Raw genomic sequence first — 20,495 nt, 5'->3', positions numbered from 1 at the left:
TGTTGAACAGCCTACATCTGTGCCAGCTTTAACTCTATAGTATGAAAGAAAATAGTTGTGGTATACATGAGAGTTGGTAGGCTTTGCAGTTCTGTCGGCAGACACTGCTCAACCATGTTGCTTTGTTGGGGATATATTATATATGCTAAAGAAAGTATTATTAATTAAAACTTTTTTCTGGTCAATGTTTGTGAGAGGGAGACCCCCGTGGCGTTAGAGTTCATTGGAGGAGACTAGTGGCTGCCTAGTAATGATGGCTTATTAGTGTTGGAGTCCGACAATTTCCTATAGGAATGGTGGTGCTATATGCAGTAAGTGTTTTCATACAGCTCTGTAAAATACTTCAGATGTCTGTTGAATACCATTTTTTTTGTTTGTTTTTAGCTGTAGGGTGTGGGGCGGGGTTTGAGTGCTCTGAATGTTTTTACTTGAAAATAAAAGCTGTCAAATTTTTTCTTGGTGCTGTCAAGTACTGCACATTTCAAAGAATTAGAATATTTCATAGCATTTGAATGCAGAGGCTAAACTCTCTCCTCTCTTTCTTTCATTTAGGTTTCCACTTGAGTGGCACAGTGACAGAACCTGCAATACAATCGGAGCCAGAAACTGTTTGCAACGTGGCCATCAGCTTTGATCGTTGCAAGATTACCTCAGTGACCTGCAGCTGTGGAAACAAAGACATATTTTATTGTGCCCATGTTGTGGCACTGTCTTTATACCGCATCCGCAAGCCAGATCAGGTCAAATTGCATCTTCCCATTTCAGAGACACTCTTTCAAATGAACAGAGACCAACTACAAAAGTTTGTACAGTATTTGATCACAGTACATCACACGGAAGTTTTGCCAACTGCTCAAAAATTAGCAGATGAAATTTTATCCCAGAATTCAGAAATTAACCAAGTTCATGGTGAGTATAGACATTCACTCATTCTATAGATTTCTTCTGGATTCTTTTTTGTTTATAAGTTTAACTCTTCATAAAAATAAATTAAATATGAGTCAGGTCATTAGCATTGCTCTTAGGTAGCTGAGGGAATACTAAGTTTTGTTTTATATTCAAAAACATTTCTTAAGAACTGCTGCATGCATTCTAGCTACCATGCCTTTCATGCTTAGAAAAAGCTCTCATTTGTTAAAGCTTGTCTCTTATACTTTTATATTTGGTAAAATTTTATCATGTACGGGAAGTACTTTGTCAGTTAACTCACCCATGTCAGCTGTTATCAGTAAACTGGCTTGTGCATAATCGGAATTTTTAAAAATTTTTCTTTAAAAATTATTTTCCAAGGCAGGAAGTTTGTGACAGCATGACTCAAATTAAGAAAATAAACTATTCTAGGCTAGGCCAGCACACTCAGTTGGCTAGGGCATTGTCCCTATACATGAAGGTTGCGGGTTCAATCCTCGGTCAGGGCACATGGAGGACACAACCAGTGGGTGTGTGAATGGGCTGAATGACAGAGCAACATCTGTCTGTTGGTGTGTCTATGTGTGTGTGTCTCTCTCTCTGATATCAATAAATACATTTTTAGAAATTTAAAATAAGTAAATGCTTAAAAAAGAAAAATTATTCTTAGAAAAATTACAGCTTGTTTAAAGAGATTAGAATATGGCTATTGTGTATAAGAAATCCCTAAAGTTTTTCTTCTAAATCTTTCATACATTATCTCATTTATTTGTAAACACATTCATCAACTACGCATTGCAAATATATTGACTCACAAGAATATATGTGCAACATTTCAGAGATAGATGTATCACCTATTTCATATAGGACATTAATATAGGATAAATAATATTGTTAAATTATAGGTTACTGTGTTTTTAAAACATTTAGACATAATTTTTTTAATTTTTAAAAGTATGTTGAAGAATGTGACAATCTTGACCAGGCAGCTCAGGGGCCTAACGTTTTTACTTTCTTTTAATTGTATTGATTTGGGATACAGGGCCAGTCAGTACTCATCCCTATTGTTTTAGGTTTTCTTCAAGTTCATTTGTTAGTATAGCAAATACAAATGTTGAAGAAAAGCAGTTGGAGATTATTTCTTTTCCTTCTCTTTTTAGGCTGGGGCTAGTGAAATAAGGAAGGGCTTAGGATAGAAGAACAGGAGAGAGCCTAGCTGGGCACTTTGGCTGTCTAGAAACCTCATAGGAAAGGAGTGAGCCAGGGCGGGGCTGCTGTCAACTCACTGGAGAGTCAGAGAAAGGGGGGCTTGGGGACAAGATCAGGAGTTCAACCAGGACAAGGTGCTGCTGCCCATTCCTCCTCTGGTTGCAAGTTCATAGGGTCCCTTAGAGTTTAGGAGAGGCCTCCTGTGGGGGAAGGAAAGGGAGAAGGGAAAGGAGTCAGCATGCTCCCAAGGGGGAGAGCAAGTCTGGAGATGATTTCTTTCTTTCTTTTCTTTCTTTTCCCCTCCCTCCCTCCCTTCCTCCCTTCCTTCCATTCCTTCCATTCATTCATTTATTTTTAGAGAGAGGGAAGGGAGGAAAACAGAGAGAGAAACATGGATCAGATGCCTCCCAGCACTCCCCCAACTATGGACCTGGCCTACAACCCAGGCACATGCCCTGACTGGGAGTTGAACTGGCAACCTTTCAGTTCACTGGCTGGCACTCAGTCCACTGAGCCACACCAGCCAGGTATGGAGATCAATTTTAAAAACTTATTAAATTGTGAGATATAAAACACAGAAAAATGCACAAAAAGTAATGTGCAGATTAAGAAAGCAAACCAAAACCCAGGCCAACAAATAGACCACTCAGCACTGTCCAATAGAAATACAATAAGAGCCACATGTATAATTAAAATTATTCTAATAGCCTTATTTTAAAAGAAACAAGTAAATCCTGACTGGCGTAGCTCAGTGGATTGAGCATGGACTGCGAACCAAAGTGTCGCAGGTTCGATTTCCAGTCGGTACATGCTTGGGTTGCAGGCCATGACCCCCAGCAACTGCACATTGATGTCTCTCTCTCTTTCTCCCTCCATTCCCTCTCTAAAAAAATAAGTAAATAAAATCTTAAAAAAAGGAGACAAGTAAAACTAATTTTAATATAGGTTCCATTTATCTCTATATCCAAAATACTGATTTACCATTCGTATTTATATCACAATATTAATATCAATTCAACATAAATATTGATACATTTTACCCTTTTTTCTTATTAATAAGTCTTTGAAATCTAATGTCTGTTTTACATTTACAGCATATCTCAAATCACACTATAGCCACATTGTAGGTTCTTAATAGCCACATGGGGCTAGTGACTGACTACCTTGTTGGACAACACAACTCTAGCATATTCTGGGTATGAGAACAACACTATTTATTTGTCCATTCCACTGTTAATGAACCTTGTTTTGAATAGAGCTGCTGTGAGGATTCTTTTACAAGTCTCCTGATGCCAAAAGATACTTTAAACATGGTTTTTAAATAGGAAAATCCACATAGCCATATTTCTTCTAATGTTCCCCATATCAGGCTCAGCTTTATTAAAGTAGCTAACTTAAGGTGTGTAAAGCATTTTACTTGGTAGAGTCTGCCAATGTTGAGTAACAGGATTGTAAAGAACTCTGCCACAGACGTACCTTGGACCCACCCAGAGCACATGCACTCAAGGACTTCTGCAAGTAGGCCTGTTGCTCTGTCATATCATCTGTCTCAATCCTGTTGCCTTGTAAAAATTCAGGCCAGCTAACAATCATTTTAGAGATTTCTCATAAGCCCTTTGTGGCTCCCTGCTAAATTGTTCAGTGTTGTTCAGTGGAGGCAGAAGAATAGGATGTAAGGATATACCATTTCTTCAAACTTCCATGCATTCTCTTTTTTTCCTTTTTTTTTCTTAATTTATTAGGGTTGCTTTCTTTTCTGAGTTTTAGTTTAACCAGAGGTCTACATCAACAGTCTTTTGTTCTGTATTTGTCTTCCTTGTTTTGAAGGATAGGAGCCCCCAACATTTCCTATCTTAAAGCTTTTAAAATCTGTTTCTGTGTTGAAATAGTGGGATTCATGAAACAGTGTAAACTAAATTTGGGTGCAGGATGTGTTCACATAACATTATCTTGAAAGAAAAATATATTTAAGTAAATATCAAGGACAGAATTCAGGTTAGCTTTAGACTCAATGTGATTTTTCAAATAACGTTTGTATGAGAACAGCTTCACGAGAGCAGTGAACTTGAGCAGTTTATCCTGCTAGCTTTCTCTTCACTTAATTTATTGTCAGATTTGCTCCCAGCCTGGAAATGGGCCAATTACATGAGCTGCCTTCCTTGCCTTCATTCCAGTGACAAGTGGTAAAAAAGAAAAAAAGGAGAGGTAGGAAGCAGGCCATGACCTTAATTGACAAAATGGGAAATCTGCTCCCTGGAGGGTCTTATTTTAACTGTTAGATTAATGGCTTGGTAGGGGTGGGATTAAAAATGTCTTTCAGTTATTTGATTATATGGTCCTACCTGCCTTCAAACATCTATATATAAAGCATTGTTTAAACCACTTCTAAAAGCAGTACTTTTTTGTATGGTTTTGTGGGTGTATTTTTTCTTTAAGAAATATGTCTTGATTATGAATGTTAGGAAGAGTTAATTTTTCTCTAAGGAAAAGCATCATTTTTACTTTGCTAGATAAATATTAGGATAGGATTTAGATTTGAGCATCTCAGTAGGTATCTTAAAGACAATGAGGTTTAGCTTATCCAAATTCTTTTTTAGAAAAAGTCATAATATATTTTATAAATGAATACAAACTATGTTGATAGTAGGTTTTTCTTTTTCCTAGTGAACTTATCCTAATGCTTTTCAAAATTGCTTTTCATTATTTTGATATTTTTAAAAGAATTTTATCCCAAGGAATTAAAAACTTCAAGTCTATTTCAGGCACATTGTTCCTCACAATTTCCTTTAAAGATAGACATTGGGAGTTTGTAATTGCAGCACTTTTCCAGATGAAGAAACCAAGAATGGGTTAGTGACTTATCCAAAGTCAAAGATTCAACAAAAGTAGTTGGAATATAGATTTAGTCACCATTATAGTTTAGTCCTTGTCATTATACTTTTTTACATTTGATGGTGTTTTTATATTTTCTATGTAATTTTGATTAGGTTATTAAATTAGCTGCTGTATGGTAAATAGAGGCTGTAAGATATAGCTCATGGCCCTCCAAGGAGATTGCCAGTTACAGTTTTGCATTTTTTAAGTGAAATTGTTTGCTCTTCATTTTATATTCTAATATAACTTTCCAGCTTTCATACTCTTAAAAAAGAGGCTGGTGTCTCTGCTAAGTACTTATTTAAAAATTTACTGATTTCCAAGTTCTAACCCACTCTCTTAGTTAATTCATCTCAGCCTTTTTTGGTTCTTTATGCATTCTATTAAAGGAGATTTATTATAGATTGATAAATTGTGGTGTGGGGACAGAACAGAGAAGTTAATCTGGAGGTCCAGGGTCCAGGATTGTCTTCACTGTGTATTACCTATGTGATCTGGACTGATATATCAGTCCATTCAGGCTCCCCTAGGTATTACCAGACAGGCAAAAACCTACTCAGCAGTTCCTTGTTCATTCTGTAGCTTATGTGTACTTGATTATAAGCTCCACCGGGGCCAAAACTGTGACCTGTGTATCTTGGTAGCCTCCCTAAGGAAAATACTTAAGAAGTAATAGGCACAAGAAATCTGTGCCTATTAAAAAAAAGTAACACTTAGTTTTTCAATTTGTTTTGTTCTTATTAGGAACTTGGAGATTTATTCTTACACACACACATGTTCCAAATCAAGTAGTGAGTGACAGTTGGAGTCATTTGAGGCCTCTTGCCACATCTTTTTTCTTTTGTTTTCCTGTGGATGGTCATGTTCATTGTAATCAGGCTTATATTAGCAACCCGTTTTTTACAAGTATACTGCGGAGATAATTCAGTTATTACAAGCATATACTTTTCTCTTGTAGAACATTCTGGCATTGACAATTGGTGAAACAAAGGTATGAACAGCTGGTGGTCGATATAATCAGCAAATGTATTCTATAGGAGAGAATAAAGTTGCTTTAAATGCTGTCTCAAAGTGCATTAGTATGAAACTTAAAAAAATAAGACTGCATGTTGGAAAAATGTATGATAGTATAGAACTATGGGAACATGAAAAGACATGTAAGTCCTCATTGGCTCCCTACTCCCAATAGCTTCCTCCCTTAGTCTCCAATAGCTCTTGCTCCCCCAAGGCAACCACTATTGACAGTGTGGTTTATGTTCCTTGAGGTAGTTTTCTTCATGCACATGTGTATGTATTTTTTAAAAACAGTTCAAAAAAACATTTTTTTGCAGTTTGCTCTTCCTTGATATATTGTGTGAATATCTTATGTTAGTACAAATAGGTCTATTAATTGTTTTAAATTTTGTGTAATATTCCATAATACAGATGTATTTAACCATTAACTTACTGATTGATTTTTAAGTTGTTTCCATTTTTTCCTATCATATACATTGCTGCTGAGACCAGCCTGTTTGCGTGTGTATGTATGTATGTATTTATGCAAGTAATTTTGAATAATAGTAGTAGAAATTTTTAGCAGAAATGCCAGAGCAAGTGGTATATGCATTTTGAATTTTGTAATTACTATCCAATTTTCTTCCAAAAATTGCCAGTTTTACTCTCAACATTTAACTGAAACTTGATGTTTTCATAATATAATTTAAATGTGTTTTTTCTTTTTAATAAAATCGAAGGAATATATAATCATGTACAAGTGATATTTTTTCCTTCACATAAAAATAGATGTTTTATTTACCAAAAGAGAAGTAAAATCAGAACTCACGCATATGTCTCTTAATTTGGAGGATTCACATCTTTAACTCTAGAGGAATTTGCTAAGGAGGTGCAGAGACAGCCAAGTTACTTTTAGCCCATTACTCTTCTTCCTTTTGTTTTCGCTTCCAAATCTTGCCTTTTCTTACATCCTATAGTCATCTCTGACACTGTCCCAACTTTCATCATTTACAAAGGATTGCCACAAGCTGTGATCAGTTTCCTCATCATCCCAGTCTGCTTTAACTGACCCTAAGTCTCTCCATGTTGGCTAGATGAGCTTATTATTCTGTCTTCTCCACACCTGGGTTTCTCATACCTCCCACTAAAAGACTATTCAGAGTGTTGAAGAGCTTAGAAGTTAGACAGCCTAAGTTACAGTCTGGCCCTTTTGATTTCCAGCTCTGTTTTGGGAGGCGTAACAACCTATCTGACAGTTTACTAATTTGTAAATTGTGGACAGTGAAGAGTGCCTGTTTCATAAAACATAGACAATAAAGAATGCCTATTTCATAAGGTCAGGAGGGTTACAGGAGTAAATATGAGTAGCTCTACCACCATCTTTGTGATGTGGCATTTGGCATGTATCTTCATAGACAGTTACAGATAGTTGAGGAAAATATTTGTGAACCAGTTTTTAAAAATACTTTATTTTTTAAAAGATTTTGTTTATTTATTTTTAGAGAGAGGGGAAGGGAGAGAAACATCAATGTGCGGTTGCCTCTTGAGCACCCACTACTGGGGGTCTGGTCTGCAACCCAGGCATGTGCCGTGACTGGGAATTGAATTGGTGACCCGTTGGTTCACAGGTCAGCACTCAATCCACTGAGCCATGCCAGCCAGGACCTAAAAATATCTTTTAAAATAATCTGAGCAAACCATTCTTGAAGACTACAGACATTGTAGATCTCTTTTAATAAAAGAGTTGGATTATGTAAAATTGAGACTTTCCGAAGCCTTCCTTTTAAATATTTATATTTGTGTACCATTTATTAGCTAATGAATGGAAAATGACTTAACCTGTTACGCACTCCATTTATAGTCTGCATTTTTTAATGAATATTGGAGAATGTACATACTTTATTGCTTTTTATCCATATAAAATACATGATTATTTCTGTACTTGTTGAGATAAGTAATAAAGTCACATGAAAGGAAGATAATATGGGGTGGGGGGGGGGCTGTAAACCCTGATTGGCCTCATTGGCCTATTTGAGTTCCCTATGCTGATTATTTATTTTACTTCCTTGGCATTTAGCTGAAGGGAAGGTGGTTTGTTTAGGGAGCAGAGCCTGGAGCATGCCAGGGCTCCTTCTGTCAGCCTCCATGGTAAAGGAAAAAGGTGGTTTCAAATAGGTCTTGGAGGGGGTACCACACTGTATCATGGCAGAATTACATGGGCTGACCATTGAGAATAGAAGTTGTTGAGGGATCTGTCTGTTTCAGCTACCACAAAATTGTAAATTGAAATGAAAACATTAGTCACTACTTTGAAGTGAGGATTTAATTAAGAATAAAATTTAAATCTTTTCTCAACTGTATTGATTCAGTGAACATTATTTTACAGTGGTCTTCTAGCGAAACCTCTCTAAAGAAAGACTTTTGAGTCTCAATCACTGAAGTTTGCTGCCTTGCTTCTGTCTTGGTGCCAATGGTTGATGTCAGGATTTTGCCTTCAGCTCGTAAGACAGGTGTCCCTGTGCCACAGACTTCTGTGTTTCCTAGTTTTAACAGCAGGCATAAGAACTGTAGGAGATGGCATTCTTCTATAGGCTCCCCAAAAGAGGTTTAATCACTTCTGCAGTCTAGACACCTGCTGCCTGCATCCTGCCTATAAGACTAAATTTGACAACTTAATTTTAACATGAAAGAACACCACTACATAAATATAAATAGTTAAAGCATTATTTGGACAACAGAGTTACTAAAGCAGATAGGTCACAGTTAAGATGAAGATGTAAGTTAAAAGCCTTTCACTTCTTTTTTTGAATTTGTTTCCCAGCAGAGAAAGAGGAGAAGAGAAAGCATGAAGTTTCCCATTAAAACCCAAAGCTGTGGATAATGCCACATACCAAACACAGCATAAGCCACTTGTGAACATGTCTTAATATCTCAGTTTAAAATTTGCAGAATGATTGGTCTTTCCTTAATTCTTTGAATCAACTATTTCTGTGACGTGAGACATACCTCATTCAATATGTCTCAGATAAGCCTCATGTAGTACACAGGAGAGGCCTGTGATGTGTTAGGACCTTGAATACTTTTCAATAGGAAGATCCAGAGTGTGCCACCATGTTTAACATTCTGTCCAAATACAGAGTTGTCCCTCTACTTCTATCCTCCTATTTTCATCCTGCAATGATTCTGGTTCAGTAGGTCTAAGGTTGTACCTAAGCATTTATTTTTCACAATGTGCCTCAGGAATTTTGATATACTCTTAATTTTGAGAACCTGTGGGGTAAGGGAGTTTTGATATTGGGGTAAATCAAACTAAATCAGGTAGCAGACAGGAGAAGCCATAAGATTTGACAGTGGTTTTCCGTGTCCATGAATTCTCCTTGGCGTTTCCCCTATGCTATTACATAATCTAAGTAGGAGGGTAAATCAAATTCACACTCTCTAGCTGGAAATGAGAGACAGTTAAATGGTTTCACTGTTTTCAACAGATGATTTCACTTTCCCTGAAGGCTTGAAACTTGAAGAATAAAATGCTCACAAAGATTAATTATACAGTTATAAAAGTTATAGTATTTATAATTATAAATAAGAGTAAAAATATGGTATGTTTTAAAATACTTTAAATGGGCCATTTAATTTATATACACACATTCTGGTTCCTGTCCAATTGGGGAATTGTCTAATAGCAAGTGTATAAATACATGAATAATGTTTCTCTCTGCATACCTTTCTCAAAGCTAAATGCTGAGAGGTTTGTCTTTGATTATAGACTGCCATTAACAAGTAGAAATAAATTTTGCTAATCTGCATTTTATATAAGGCTTAGGCAACACTTTAGTGCATGGAATCAAGACATCATGATTTGATTAAATTCTAGCATTAAATTTTAATACATAAATCTACTGTTTTAGGGAGATTATCATTTCAGACATTGAATTTTCTGATTTATATATAGTATACATGTCTTATTCCTAAAATGTTGAGGAGTTTTTAGAGTAAGTTTATTTATCAACTAGTTATCTCTGCTTGTATTGCTATGACTAAGAATGTTTTCTGCAGAGCCACATGAAGATTTCTAATTTTTATTACCCAGTTACTTTTTTATTCACACATTATAGAATTTTCAGATTGAGGCAGTAGAGGCCTGAGGAGTTTAAGTGATTTGCTGGAGGACACAGTTTTTCTAAACTGCCTAGAACTGAAGTATTCTGAATTTTAAGCCAGGATTAGAATTTGTGTGGAGACTTTATTAGTTTATTTGCAGTAAAATGTTATCTGTGGGCCAATTTCCCTCTGCTTTGCCTCCTCCCTTTCCCATATGCTCAGGAATTAAGTTAATTCTAAATAGTTCACGCCTGCCCCCTCAAGTATAAACTACAGCTTTACTTTTTTTTAAACTTGAGAAACATAATTCATATATTTAGACATTTGCTATTAGATATTTTTCAAGCTGGACAAGGATAAATATCCAAATATATGTAAATTAAATATTTCATTAAAGACATTTTAAAACTATGATATATTTTTAAAATATGATAGTGTTTTAAAACTTACTAGATTTTAAGGAAACATTTATTGTGTAGTCCAGGTCAAATAAAAGCGATTCTTGATTTTTCTTCCTAGTACTTCTCTTAGTATGAGAAATATAAGAGTTGAGTATACCCTGATGTTTAGGGAGAGTATCTGAATGTCAACCCCTTTGCCACTTTAAGCCAAGGAGAAGACTGCGATTTTCTCCAAACCAAACTCAAGTTTCTGTAAAATATCTGGATATTTCTGTGGAAGATGGAAACTCTAAGCCTCAGAGGGCTGTGCCCAAGCAGCAAAAGGTTAGCATGCCTCCATCATACCACAGGACAGTCAGCCCCCATCCAGGTCCTAGGGGGGCAGGACTCCTTGTAGGTTTTGGCCTTCAGTAAGTATCAATAGAAAACAACTTAAAAATCATTAAAATTGGGGGAAATGTCTATTGTAATGATTGAAGGTGAAACTAGCTCATTCATCAGAAGGAACATTGCAGAGTGCATATTTAGTCCTTGTCGGAGTTTTCCCTAAGAGGATAAAGAGGGACATGCTATCTCCCCTGGGAGCATTTTAGGAAGATACAGGGAAGAACTAAAATATAAAACGTGAGACCCTGTAGTTCAGTTTTTTGGAAGTCTCTTTTGATGCATTTAGGTAAAGAATCAACAGTTGTCTGTGCATGCATGCACCCATATGTCTGTCTCTGTGTCTGTCTCTCTTTTCCTAGAATCAAAGCAGTTGGTTAGATTAAGGATTCTGAATCCCTGTAGGATACAGATGTAGCCCCTGTAAACAGGACCCATTGTTGTTGTGTCCTTAAATCTTCCTTTACAAGAGAACCATTCTAACAAATGCCTACAAACATCCCAGTGGCATTCCTTAAATTTATCTTTGATTTTAGGGTTCATAACTCTTGCCTTGGTGCCTCTAGGATTCAAACTGTAGTTCCAAGGTCCTGGGATATACAATGAGTATTCTTCTGCAGGGGAGAGAATCAGGAAACTGGATTCGGCAGTGGGACTGTGGATAAGTCATAACCACTTTGAACCTGTTTCTCCCCAGTAGAATGGGGATCATAATCTGTACTCACCTTCAGGGACCATTATGAGGAGAAAATCAAGTAATAAGATAATGTGCGTGAGAGCACTTTAGCAGTGGTTCCTCTTTCATAGCAATCATTTTTTGGTGGTGAGGGGATGTGTGCATGCCTTTCTCCCTCCCTCTTTTTCCTCCTTCGTCCCAGTACATGATTGCCTGATAGTGGCAAATGCTGACTTTGTAGTAGGAATCAGTGGTGAGCATGGCAGATAAAATCCTTTCTTTCTGGGAGCTTAACTAACTGCTTTCCTGGGTTCCTACTTGGAACAGCTTTCTTTTTGCCTTACTTCCAAAAGTCTCTCCCCTTCTTAATAAGCCATACATCCCCATTGCCACCCTTGCTCATTCTGTTTTTCCAGCCTTTAAACCCTGGCTTTCCTTAGAGCTCTGTCCTAGATGGTCTTTTACCCTGTACTGCCTGCCACAGTATGTCCCACTCCCTACTTGATATCCTGTCCTCTCACTTGGCCGTCTCAGAGGTATGTCACAGTTTACCTCATTTGAACTCGTGACCTAAAATAAACACTGCCCCTCTCACCCCCACACCTGGTCCTGCTCTGATGGTCTGTGTGTCGGGGAGTTTCCAATATCTTTTTCAGTTGTTTAATCTAGAAACCCCTGTTTCTGTCAACCCCTGATCTCCCACGCCTCACCTACTACTTCTTCACCAAGTCCGGTTGATTTATGTCCTAAATTCTTGTCCGTTCTCCATTTCTATTCTTACTGCCGTTTTTCAAGCTACCATCATCATTGTATAGACCATCAAAATGTCATCCTCACTGTTCTCATATAGTTTTGCTCCCCATTCCATCATCCACACTTTAGATATTTTTTAGATACAGCAATATATTCATGTAGTTCCAAAATTTTAAAAGTATAAAAAAATACTCAGTGAACAGCCTTCTTATCTCATGTAACTAGGTTACTCACATTCCTTTAACATATTTTATGCATGTGTAAGGAAATACTAACATAAGCTGTTTTTTAAAACTTAAGTATTTACACAAAAGGTGGTATACGTGTTTACTTTTCTTCATCCTTTTCCTGTCAACAGTGTACCTTGGATGTCTTTTCATTGTAACATAGAGAATCTTCACATTTACTTTCATGGCTGCTTAATAGTTCATGGTAGGAAAGTTGAAACTGATGTACACCAGGACAAAACATCTTTTACTGTCTACACTATTATGCTCCTTCACTTTGGGTAATTTTGCCATGAATTCCCATTCACTACCCTTAGGGGAAAAAAAAAACCAAAGCTCATTTGCCAGGGTTCTCAGGGTCCCTTCTCTTCTTCAGGGTTGTCCTGTATAGCTTCCCCCCCCAATCCTCTACTTTGTTGTTGCGTGGACGTGAATTCGTTCATATACTATCATGTCCCTTTTCTCTTGAGACCTTGTGCAAGCTGTTAGTCTCATATGCAGACCCATTTCTTCCTTTTCCTGCCTTTAGTTATTCTAATCTACTTAAAGCAAATCTCAGGTCAAATTCCATTTCCTCAAGGTTTGCTTACTCAGCCAGGCCAGAGCCTCTGATACAGTCTCCCCTGGCACCATGGCCTCTTCCTTTAAGCAGTTATTTCCACTATATTATTACAATTTATATGTGTGATCATTAGATTGATACTTATCTCACATTAAAAAGGTTTCTCTTACATAGTGGCTTGAAACCCATTGTGGGTTATGAAATCAGTTTTAAAAATTAGGACAAGCTCTTAAAATATAGGAACTGGAATAGAAAATGCCAGACCTCTTTACTTTTATAGTAAGGGTATTTTTTTCATTATACTGTGGTTCTGATTAATAAACTGATAGATGTAATCACATAAGCACTCAGATACATAGGTATATTGGGCATGATGTAAATTATATTTCTTATTATGGGTCTTAGTCAAAAAAAGTTTGAAACCCATTGAATTATTGGATTGGCCAAAAAATTTATCTAGGTTTTTTTCCATATGGCTCCAGTAGTGCTTTGTTGTCTTTACCTTCATTTGAAACAATTTTGTTAAATTGTCTTGCACAGCTGTCATATCAGTGTGCATTTAAAAACAACAATAAAAATTGGTGATTTTTTGTGCAGCCATTTTAATATTTAAGATGGAAGAAGATATACAACATATGCAGCATATTATGTTTGATTATTTCAAGAAAGGTACAAAGGCAACTGAAATGCATTTAAAAAAATTTGTGCAGTGTATGGAGAAGGTGCTGTGACTAATCAAACGTGTCAGAAGTGGTTTGTGAAGTTTCTTTGTACTATTGACACTTTGGCCAAATAATTCTTTGCTGTGGGGCTGTCTTATGCATTGGAAGATATTTAGCAGCACCCTTGGCCTCTACTCACTAAAAGCCAATAACGGGAGATAGCTGACATAATCAAAATATCCAAATCGGTAAAATAATTGCTGAAAATGAAAAATGGGTAATTTATTTTATGGAAAAAACTAAACAGACTTTTTGGCCAACCCAGTAGATGATAAATTCTGTGAAGATAGTAATTCTGTGTATTTTGTAAACCACTCCATACCCAAATGTAGCAGAGGGCACTCAGTAAATATGCTGGCTGAATGAATGCATGAAAGTACATCTTTCAGGGAGGTTCACAGACCTGCTCACTATCCTTGGGACTAATGGATCCCAGTTCTAAGCAGGTGTTAGTGATTATTTCCTTGGCCAGTTGAGTTCTCATTAGATCATTAGAAGGAAAAAAAAAAAGTAATATGAAACAATACCTACAAATACATCTTTTTAAGGGATGAAACATTGATGAAAGGTTTTCAGATTTAGATTTTTTGGTATTGCTTATGAACCTTAGGCCTTGAATACCATTTATTTTATTTTCTTAATAAATAATGAAACATTTTTTACCTGCCTAAATAGCTGGGTAATTTTTAATTGCTAAGGCATTCTATGCACAGGGCTTATTACATAGCCATTATCTTTTGTGTGCACTTCAGCAATAAAATATTTATGCAGTTTGGCAAGGTGATACTACAACCTGGTTTAGTACAACAGCTGCACTGCCTATTCCCATGTGGCTTGATTTCCCTTTTTAATCTTCAGTTTTGTCAGCATGTAGTTTATACAGCAACAGATAATGGTGAAGGCTTCTTGAATTAACATAGTAAAGAGAGAAATACTCTGCTGAATTTACTTGGTTTCATATTTTCCTGATGTCTTTGAAAAACATTTCCTTAACATGTCCTACTCAGTAGAGCTTTATAAACATCACATATTTCTGGTGAGACACTTTTGTGACTTTTATTCTTTAAAGAATTTCAAACTTACCTCCAAATAGTCTTTGATCTTAAAAAAATGGAAATATTTTAGTTCTGAAGTAATCTGCATTTTGGCTTAGCACAAATCAGGAAAATTCTGGAAATACAAGAATGCCCCTTGTATTTGTGTTCGGTCATAAATTTGTGTACTAATGGAATTCAGACTGAATTAAAAAGTGTTTAGGCAAAAGTACATAATTTTAATTCTTTTAAATTTATTATCAGAGCCTTTTAGCACAGTTTTTACCTAGCATATGTGTTATTTTTTCTTTTTATTTCTAGGTGCTCCTGATCCAACAGCAGGTGCTAGTATAGATGATGAAAACTGCTGGCACTTAGATGAAGAGCAGGTTCAAGAACAGGTTAAACTGTTCCTTTCCCAGGGCGGGTACCATGGATCAGGGAAGCAGCTTAATTTGCTCTTTGCAAAGGTATGGTTTTTTATTTTTACAGAAATATTCTAAATACATACATATAGAAAATATCTTTATATGACATGTTTACAATAGGGTAAAAAACTCTTATTAAAAGTTATAGAGTGGAGTCTAGGTTAATCAGAAACTTCTGTGCTTTAATGCAAGTATTAACTTGCTTAGGTGTATTTAGACAAGATGTGGAACCTTTTTTTCTCTCTCAGTTCTTATTAATGAAATGGTGACAATTTATACAATTTTGAGAAACCTTCCAATGCTAAATACCTCAAAATAAATATCTTAGTGTTATTCAAAATGCCATCTTTTCAAATTTTTTTTACTAATTGTTTTCCCTAGTAACTTGAATATAGCCCTTAAAAGGTGCTTTATATCAGTTTTCTTCCTTATCTATAAAATTAGCTAATGAGAGCATATCTCCTCAAGTCGTGGTCATAGTATTAAATAATAACTGTCTAACATGTAGTTAGCCTTTGGTAAATGTTAATTATCATCACCAAAACTTGATGACCTATGAAACAAAGTTATCTTCATTTTAAATTTCGTGTGAACAGAAGCTGTACCTGTTGCTTTATACAGAACTTTTAGTACCATAAACATGAATCTAAATACTGGGTAGAATGCTTTTTTAGTAATATTAAATCAATGTCTTTTCATTCGGGCCATAGCCATCATTATGGGTAATATATTCAGATTGGTTTTAAGGAAAAGATAACTGTTCACTGATATTTTTAAAAATAACTTCTCTAATATTCAGAATAATTGAAAATTTATTTAGTTCAGAAGAATTAGAGCAAACTCTGTTACGGTTATGGCCAGAAAATAGTGTATTCTGATTCATCAGCCTCTCTTAATATTTATTCTATATACCATACATAGATTGCCAATTTTCTGAAAATTAGATTTACAATAGAGTACATTTGACTCTAAAACTATTCCACACATGATGTAATAATTCTTCAGTAACTCGCAGGCACTTCAAACTCCTGTAACGCCTCAGAGTCAACAGTCTAAAAATTAATTACCATTAGGCTATAGATGTAATACTTGAGTGTTGGTTAGTAGTTCTGGTTTATATGCTTAATAGTATTTATTTTCAGTGTTACTTCTAGCTGAGTAATAGGTCAGACATTTATTAGAAAGGTAAACATTAAGTCAAATTTGATATAGTGGTAACTGTTCAAGGTTTAGTATATTTAGACACACAGGAAGTATTTCATAGTTTCATGTCAGCAGAGTATACTGTGGCCTAATAGAAGCAGTGCGAAAGACGTATTAGATTGGCCTACATCTGCGATTTTTATCTCTCTACATGATGTATACATTATATATGCCATATAAATTACATCAGCTTCTAATCTAGGAAATGGCATAATTTTTAGGGTTAAATAGAGTTAAGGCAGGTCTGGGTTCTCATCCCTTTAAATCTCCTTCCATCACTATATATTTGACCCCTTTACCTTTTATTACTCTTGTCCTTTAGGCAAGTTACTTAACTTCTCTGAGTCATGATTTCATAATTCATAAAATGGGGATTATAATCTGGCATACTTTGTATGGTTGTTAAAAAGATTACATGGTAAGTATGAATGTAAAACTCTTAAGCACAATGTTCAGTAAATAACAAGTCCCTCTCTTTCTCCCTGTCTTCATCTTTTCATGAACAAAGATTAATAAATTCCTTTATAAGATTACTGAAATAACCATCGTGAAAACACAGCCCTTGTGATTTACTGTAGAAGTGCTTTTGCGTTTACAAGGCTCAAATTCTAAAGCCTATGGGGGGGTTCCATCATTTTTTAGGGTATAAGCCTGAGGCAGGATCTTTTGATTTGGGGATTTAGGTTGCTTTATTGAAGATCTGGCATTTCCTCCATTTGACTTTCACAAAGAGAGGATCTTGAATTAAAGGTTCAATTCTCCACCTCTCCTTTTCCCCTGCTCATGAATTTGCTCCAGTAATTTCCTGTAGGAAGAACTAGTGTTCAGCTGGGACTCTTAGCTGCTGAACACATAGCTATACACTTTTGGAATGGATGGATTCATTTAGGGTTTTCTGTTCGCCTTGTGTTTCTTTTTTTTTCCTTTTTTTTTTAATTTGGGAAATGCAGCACAAGAATAAATGGACAGCTTGAAGTTCCAGTGTGAGAGGCTGAGTTAACTCCCTAGGTCACTGGTCATGATTCTGCTTCATGGATTGCTCATTTAGAACCAAGACAGTTCTTGAACCTACAGCCTTGTTCATTTCCTTTTACCACTGCAAAAACAACCCCACTGGTGTGAATATGATACTGCTCTTTATGTCAAAACTTCAGCAAAAGAGAATTTAATGAAATTACTAATTTACCTCAAAAACTGAGGACTTGCACAACTTTCTGAACATACTAAATACCATTGAATTGTACAGTTTCAGTTGGTGAACTGTATGGTGTATGAATTTTGTCTCAAGAAAGCTCCTTTTAAAAAACTGAAGGGCAGGTATCATTAACTTCATCGGATCAATTCAGAAGATCCCTGAAGAGTTCTCAGTAGACTGCTTTTTAGGCTCTGCTCTTGTGGTGGTCAGTGCAGTCAGTTGGAGAGTTAGGGAGGTGCCAAATGATTGTCTTGTTTGTTTTGGTACTGGTTTTCTGTAGGCTGGCAGTCTTTCTTAATTGAGAAGTTAGCCAAATTTCTTTCATTGTGTGGATTCTAAAACATTATTTTTAAAAACTAATGGTCAGTTCTTTGATTCATTACCATTTAGGGTAGAAACCAGTTTTAACAACTTTGCTTAAGAGAGCTGTTGTTCAGACTTACCTGCCCTCCCAAGAAAAAAGTAATGTGTTCTGTCTGTATTACTGTTCGTTTTGGACATTTTTCTAAAGGTCTGTTTTTCCCCCACTAGGTTCGGGAGATGTTGAAGATGAGGGACTCTAATGGGGCCCGAATGTTGACCTTGATAACAGAGCAATTCATGGCTGACCCTCGTCTGTCACTTTGGAGGCAACAAGGCACTGCGATGACTGACAAATACAGGCAGCTCTGGGATGAGCTGGGTAAATATAAGTTTCCTGACAGATTGCCATTGAGTTATATGGATAAAGACCATGTTGAATGTTTAAACAGCATGGTCTGAGTATTGCTGAAGAAGAGCTGCTCATATATGAACTTATACACTGGTTAGAAGAATAGGAAGAATAAGGACTTTGCAGGAAACAGTTTTGGCAGGGTGTGCGGGGAATGCCTGTTCTTAAGGAAAGTGAATACAGGAGTCTGACTTTAAATATTTGGAAAAACCTATATTATTTTTAAATAGGTATTTTGTAAAGAGCAGTTACCTATTTCTGGAGTAATATTGTGGCCAATTTAGCTAAAATTTGGCTTTCTCCTTTTGCCTACATTAACCGTATCAAAAGTAGTTTGAATATTCATTTCATATTTTGATTGTTAGAGATTTAGATGAGCTGTTGATTGTAAATACAGTAAACTCTTAATTTTTATTGCTTTCCAAATCCTTGGTGGTAAAGATATTAATGAACAGCAGGTGGTTGAAAAAATTAGAAACTGACTACTCATGTTCACTGGGAAATTTTGGGGGATGATTCTTGTTACCTAATGCTCTTTGCTAGGGAATTAATAGTGTACTTGTTATTTTGTCTTTCTATTAAGAAATCTATATGACAAGTGGATTTTTAACAAATAATTTATCAGTGTTTGCATTAATTATGTGCTCTGTATATATTTACCAGAAGATCCTAGTCTCAATGCATTTGAGTAGTAGAACTTTTCATCTTTTTATACCTGTCTTCCTCTTTGCTAACGATAGAACACATCATGGTAATTGATCCCATGTCAGTTCTAGAACAAGGGAAACTGTTGCTCGTGAAGATACCAAATGAGCATAGTATTTGAAAGGGATTTTTGAGATGATCTCTTTTACAGATAAGGAAACAAAGTCTGGGGAAGTTAGGAGACCTACAAGACAGTGTTGTGTGATGTGGGGTTATGCAGCAAGTTGGTAAAGAATTTGACATCCAAGTTTCCTTTTTCCCATTAAAAGGATGTGTGTTCAGGAACGTGGCTGTGGACTGGAACTCGTCTGTCTGCCTGCCAATTTAATCTTGGTATTTTCCTTGGATCACCTGAAATAATAGCAATGGCCTTTCTCCCCAATTAATCTGTACCTTCAGTAGATAGTTTCAGTGTATTGGAAGGATGTTTGGAGACATGCTCTGGGAGTTGGAAAACAAATATAATGCATAGTTTAAACAACTTTTTATAGAATACAGAGTGTTTTACTTTTCCATGTAAACCGTCTTCAATTTTGTTACAGTAAATGTTAAATTGACTAGTTGGTTTATGATGGAAAAAAGGACTAGGATTAAAAAACTATAATGAAGGGACTCACTTAAGAAAAAAATATTGGATTAATATTATACAAATAAAATTTAAAGAACTTTGGTACTTAGAGAAGCTTAAAATGACAAATAACTAATTAGGAAGACAATACCAACTAAATTTCTTGGTTATCAAAAAAATACAAGTGATGTAGTCAAAATTTGTATAGTTCACATTTACTTTTTCTGAGTTGGTTGTGAAAATTATGTACCTCAACCCTTAATCAAAAGGATAAATTATCATTAGGTGAAGTTTCCACCAGCTGATTCTAGTTATACCTTCTGATGACCTTCTAATTATGGACCAGTTTATTTCAGTTCAGAATAAAGAATACATCTTCTTGCCCTGTGTATTCCTTTTTTACACCCCTTTCCCCCAATAATTACTAGACTGCTATAAATTCTTCTATGTATTCTGATGTTGAACAGAGGTCACTTGCCATTTTAATGGGGGTCTAAGTTCTGTGAAGAATCCCATGTAGAAGTAACAATAGCTATCACATCTTAATATTCATTCACCAAAAAAATTAACTAAAAGTTGCTTCTGGACTACAAAAGGAAAGGATTTTGGTTCTTAATAAAATGGGGGAATTTGACTTTGTGCCCCTGCACAGGGCTCACATTGCTTCAAGGCTCCACTTTGGAATTAAATGCTGAGCACTGCCAGATGCCAGACATTGAGAAGAGGCTGAGTTTTGTCGGCAAATGGGATCTGCGAGTTAATTGGTGTTTTCTGCAGGCTTCTGGCTGTGAAATGAAATTGGAAGCCCTTTAGCCACATGGATAATACAGGACCTGAAT

General features: G+C 35.9%; 1 protein-coding gene across 1 annotated transcript in view; it reads left to right on the top strand.

Moving 5' to 3' along the window:
- The window catches only part of ZSWIM6 (zinc finger SWIM-type containing 6), a 185,861-nt gene that overhangs the window by 116,595 nt on the left and 48,771 nt on the right, over positions 1–20,495 (top strand). The window contains exons 2-4 of the mRNA XM_045848206.1: positions 553–909; positions 15,167–15,315; positions 18,203–18,353. Coding sequence (XP_045704162.1) covers positions 553–909; positions 15,167–15,315; positions 18,203–18,353 — 657 coding nt within the window. The remainder of the gene's footprint in view (positions 1–552; positions 910–15,166; positions 15,316–18,202; positions 18,354–20,495) is intronic.

Source organism: Phyllostomus hastatus, unplaced genomic scaffold, assembly GCF_019186645.2.
Source record: "Phyllostomus hastatus isolate PE091 unplaced genomic scaffold, TTU_PhHast_1.1 phas_contig_58, whole genome shotgun sequence".
Classification (NCBI taxonomy): domain Eukaryota; kingdom Metazoa; phylum Chordata; class Mammalia; order Chiroptera; family Phyllostomidae; genus Phyllostomus; species Phyllostomus hastatus.
Note: the sequence above shows the minus strand (reverse complement) of the source record. Positions and strands in the feature narration are given on the sequence as shown.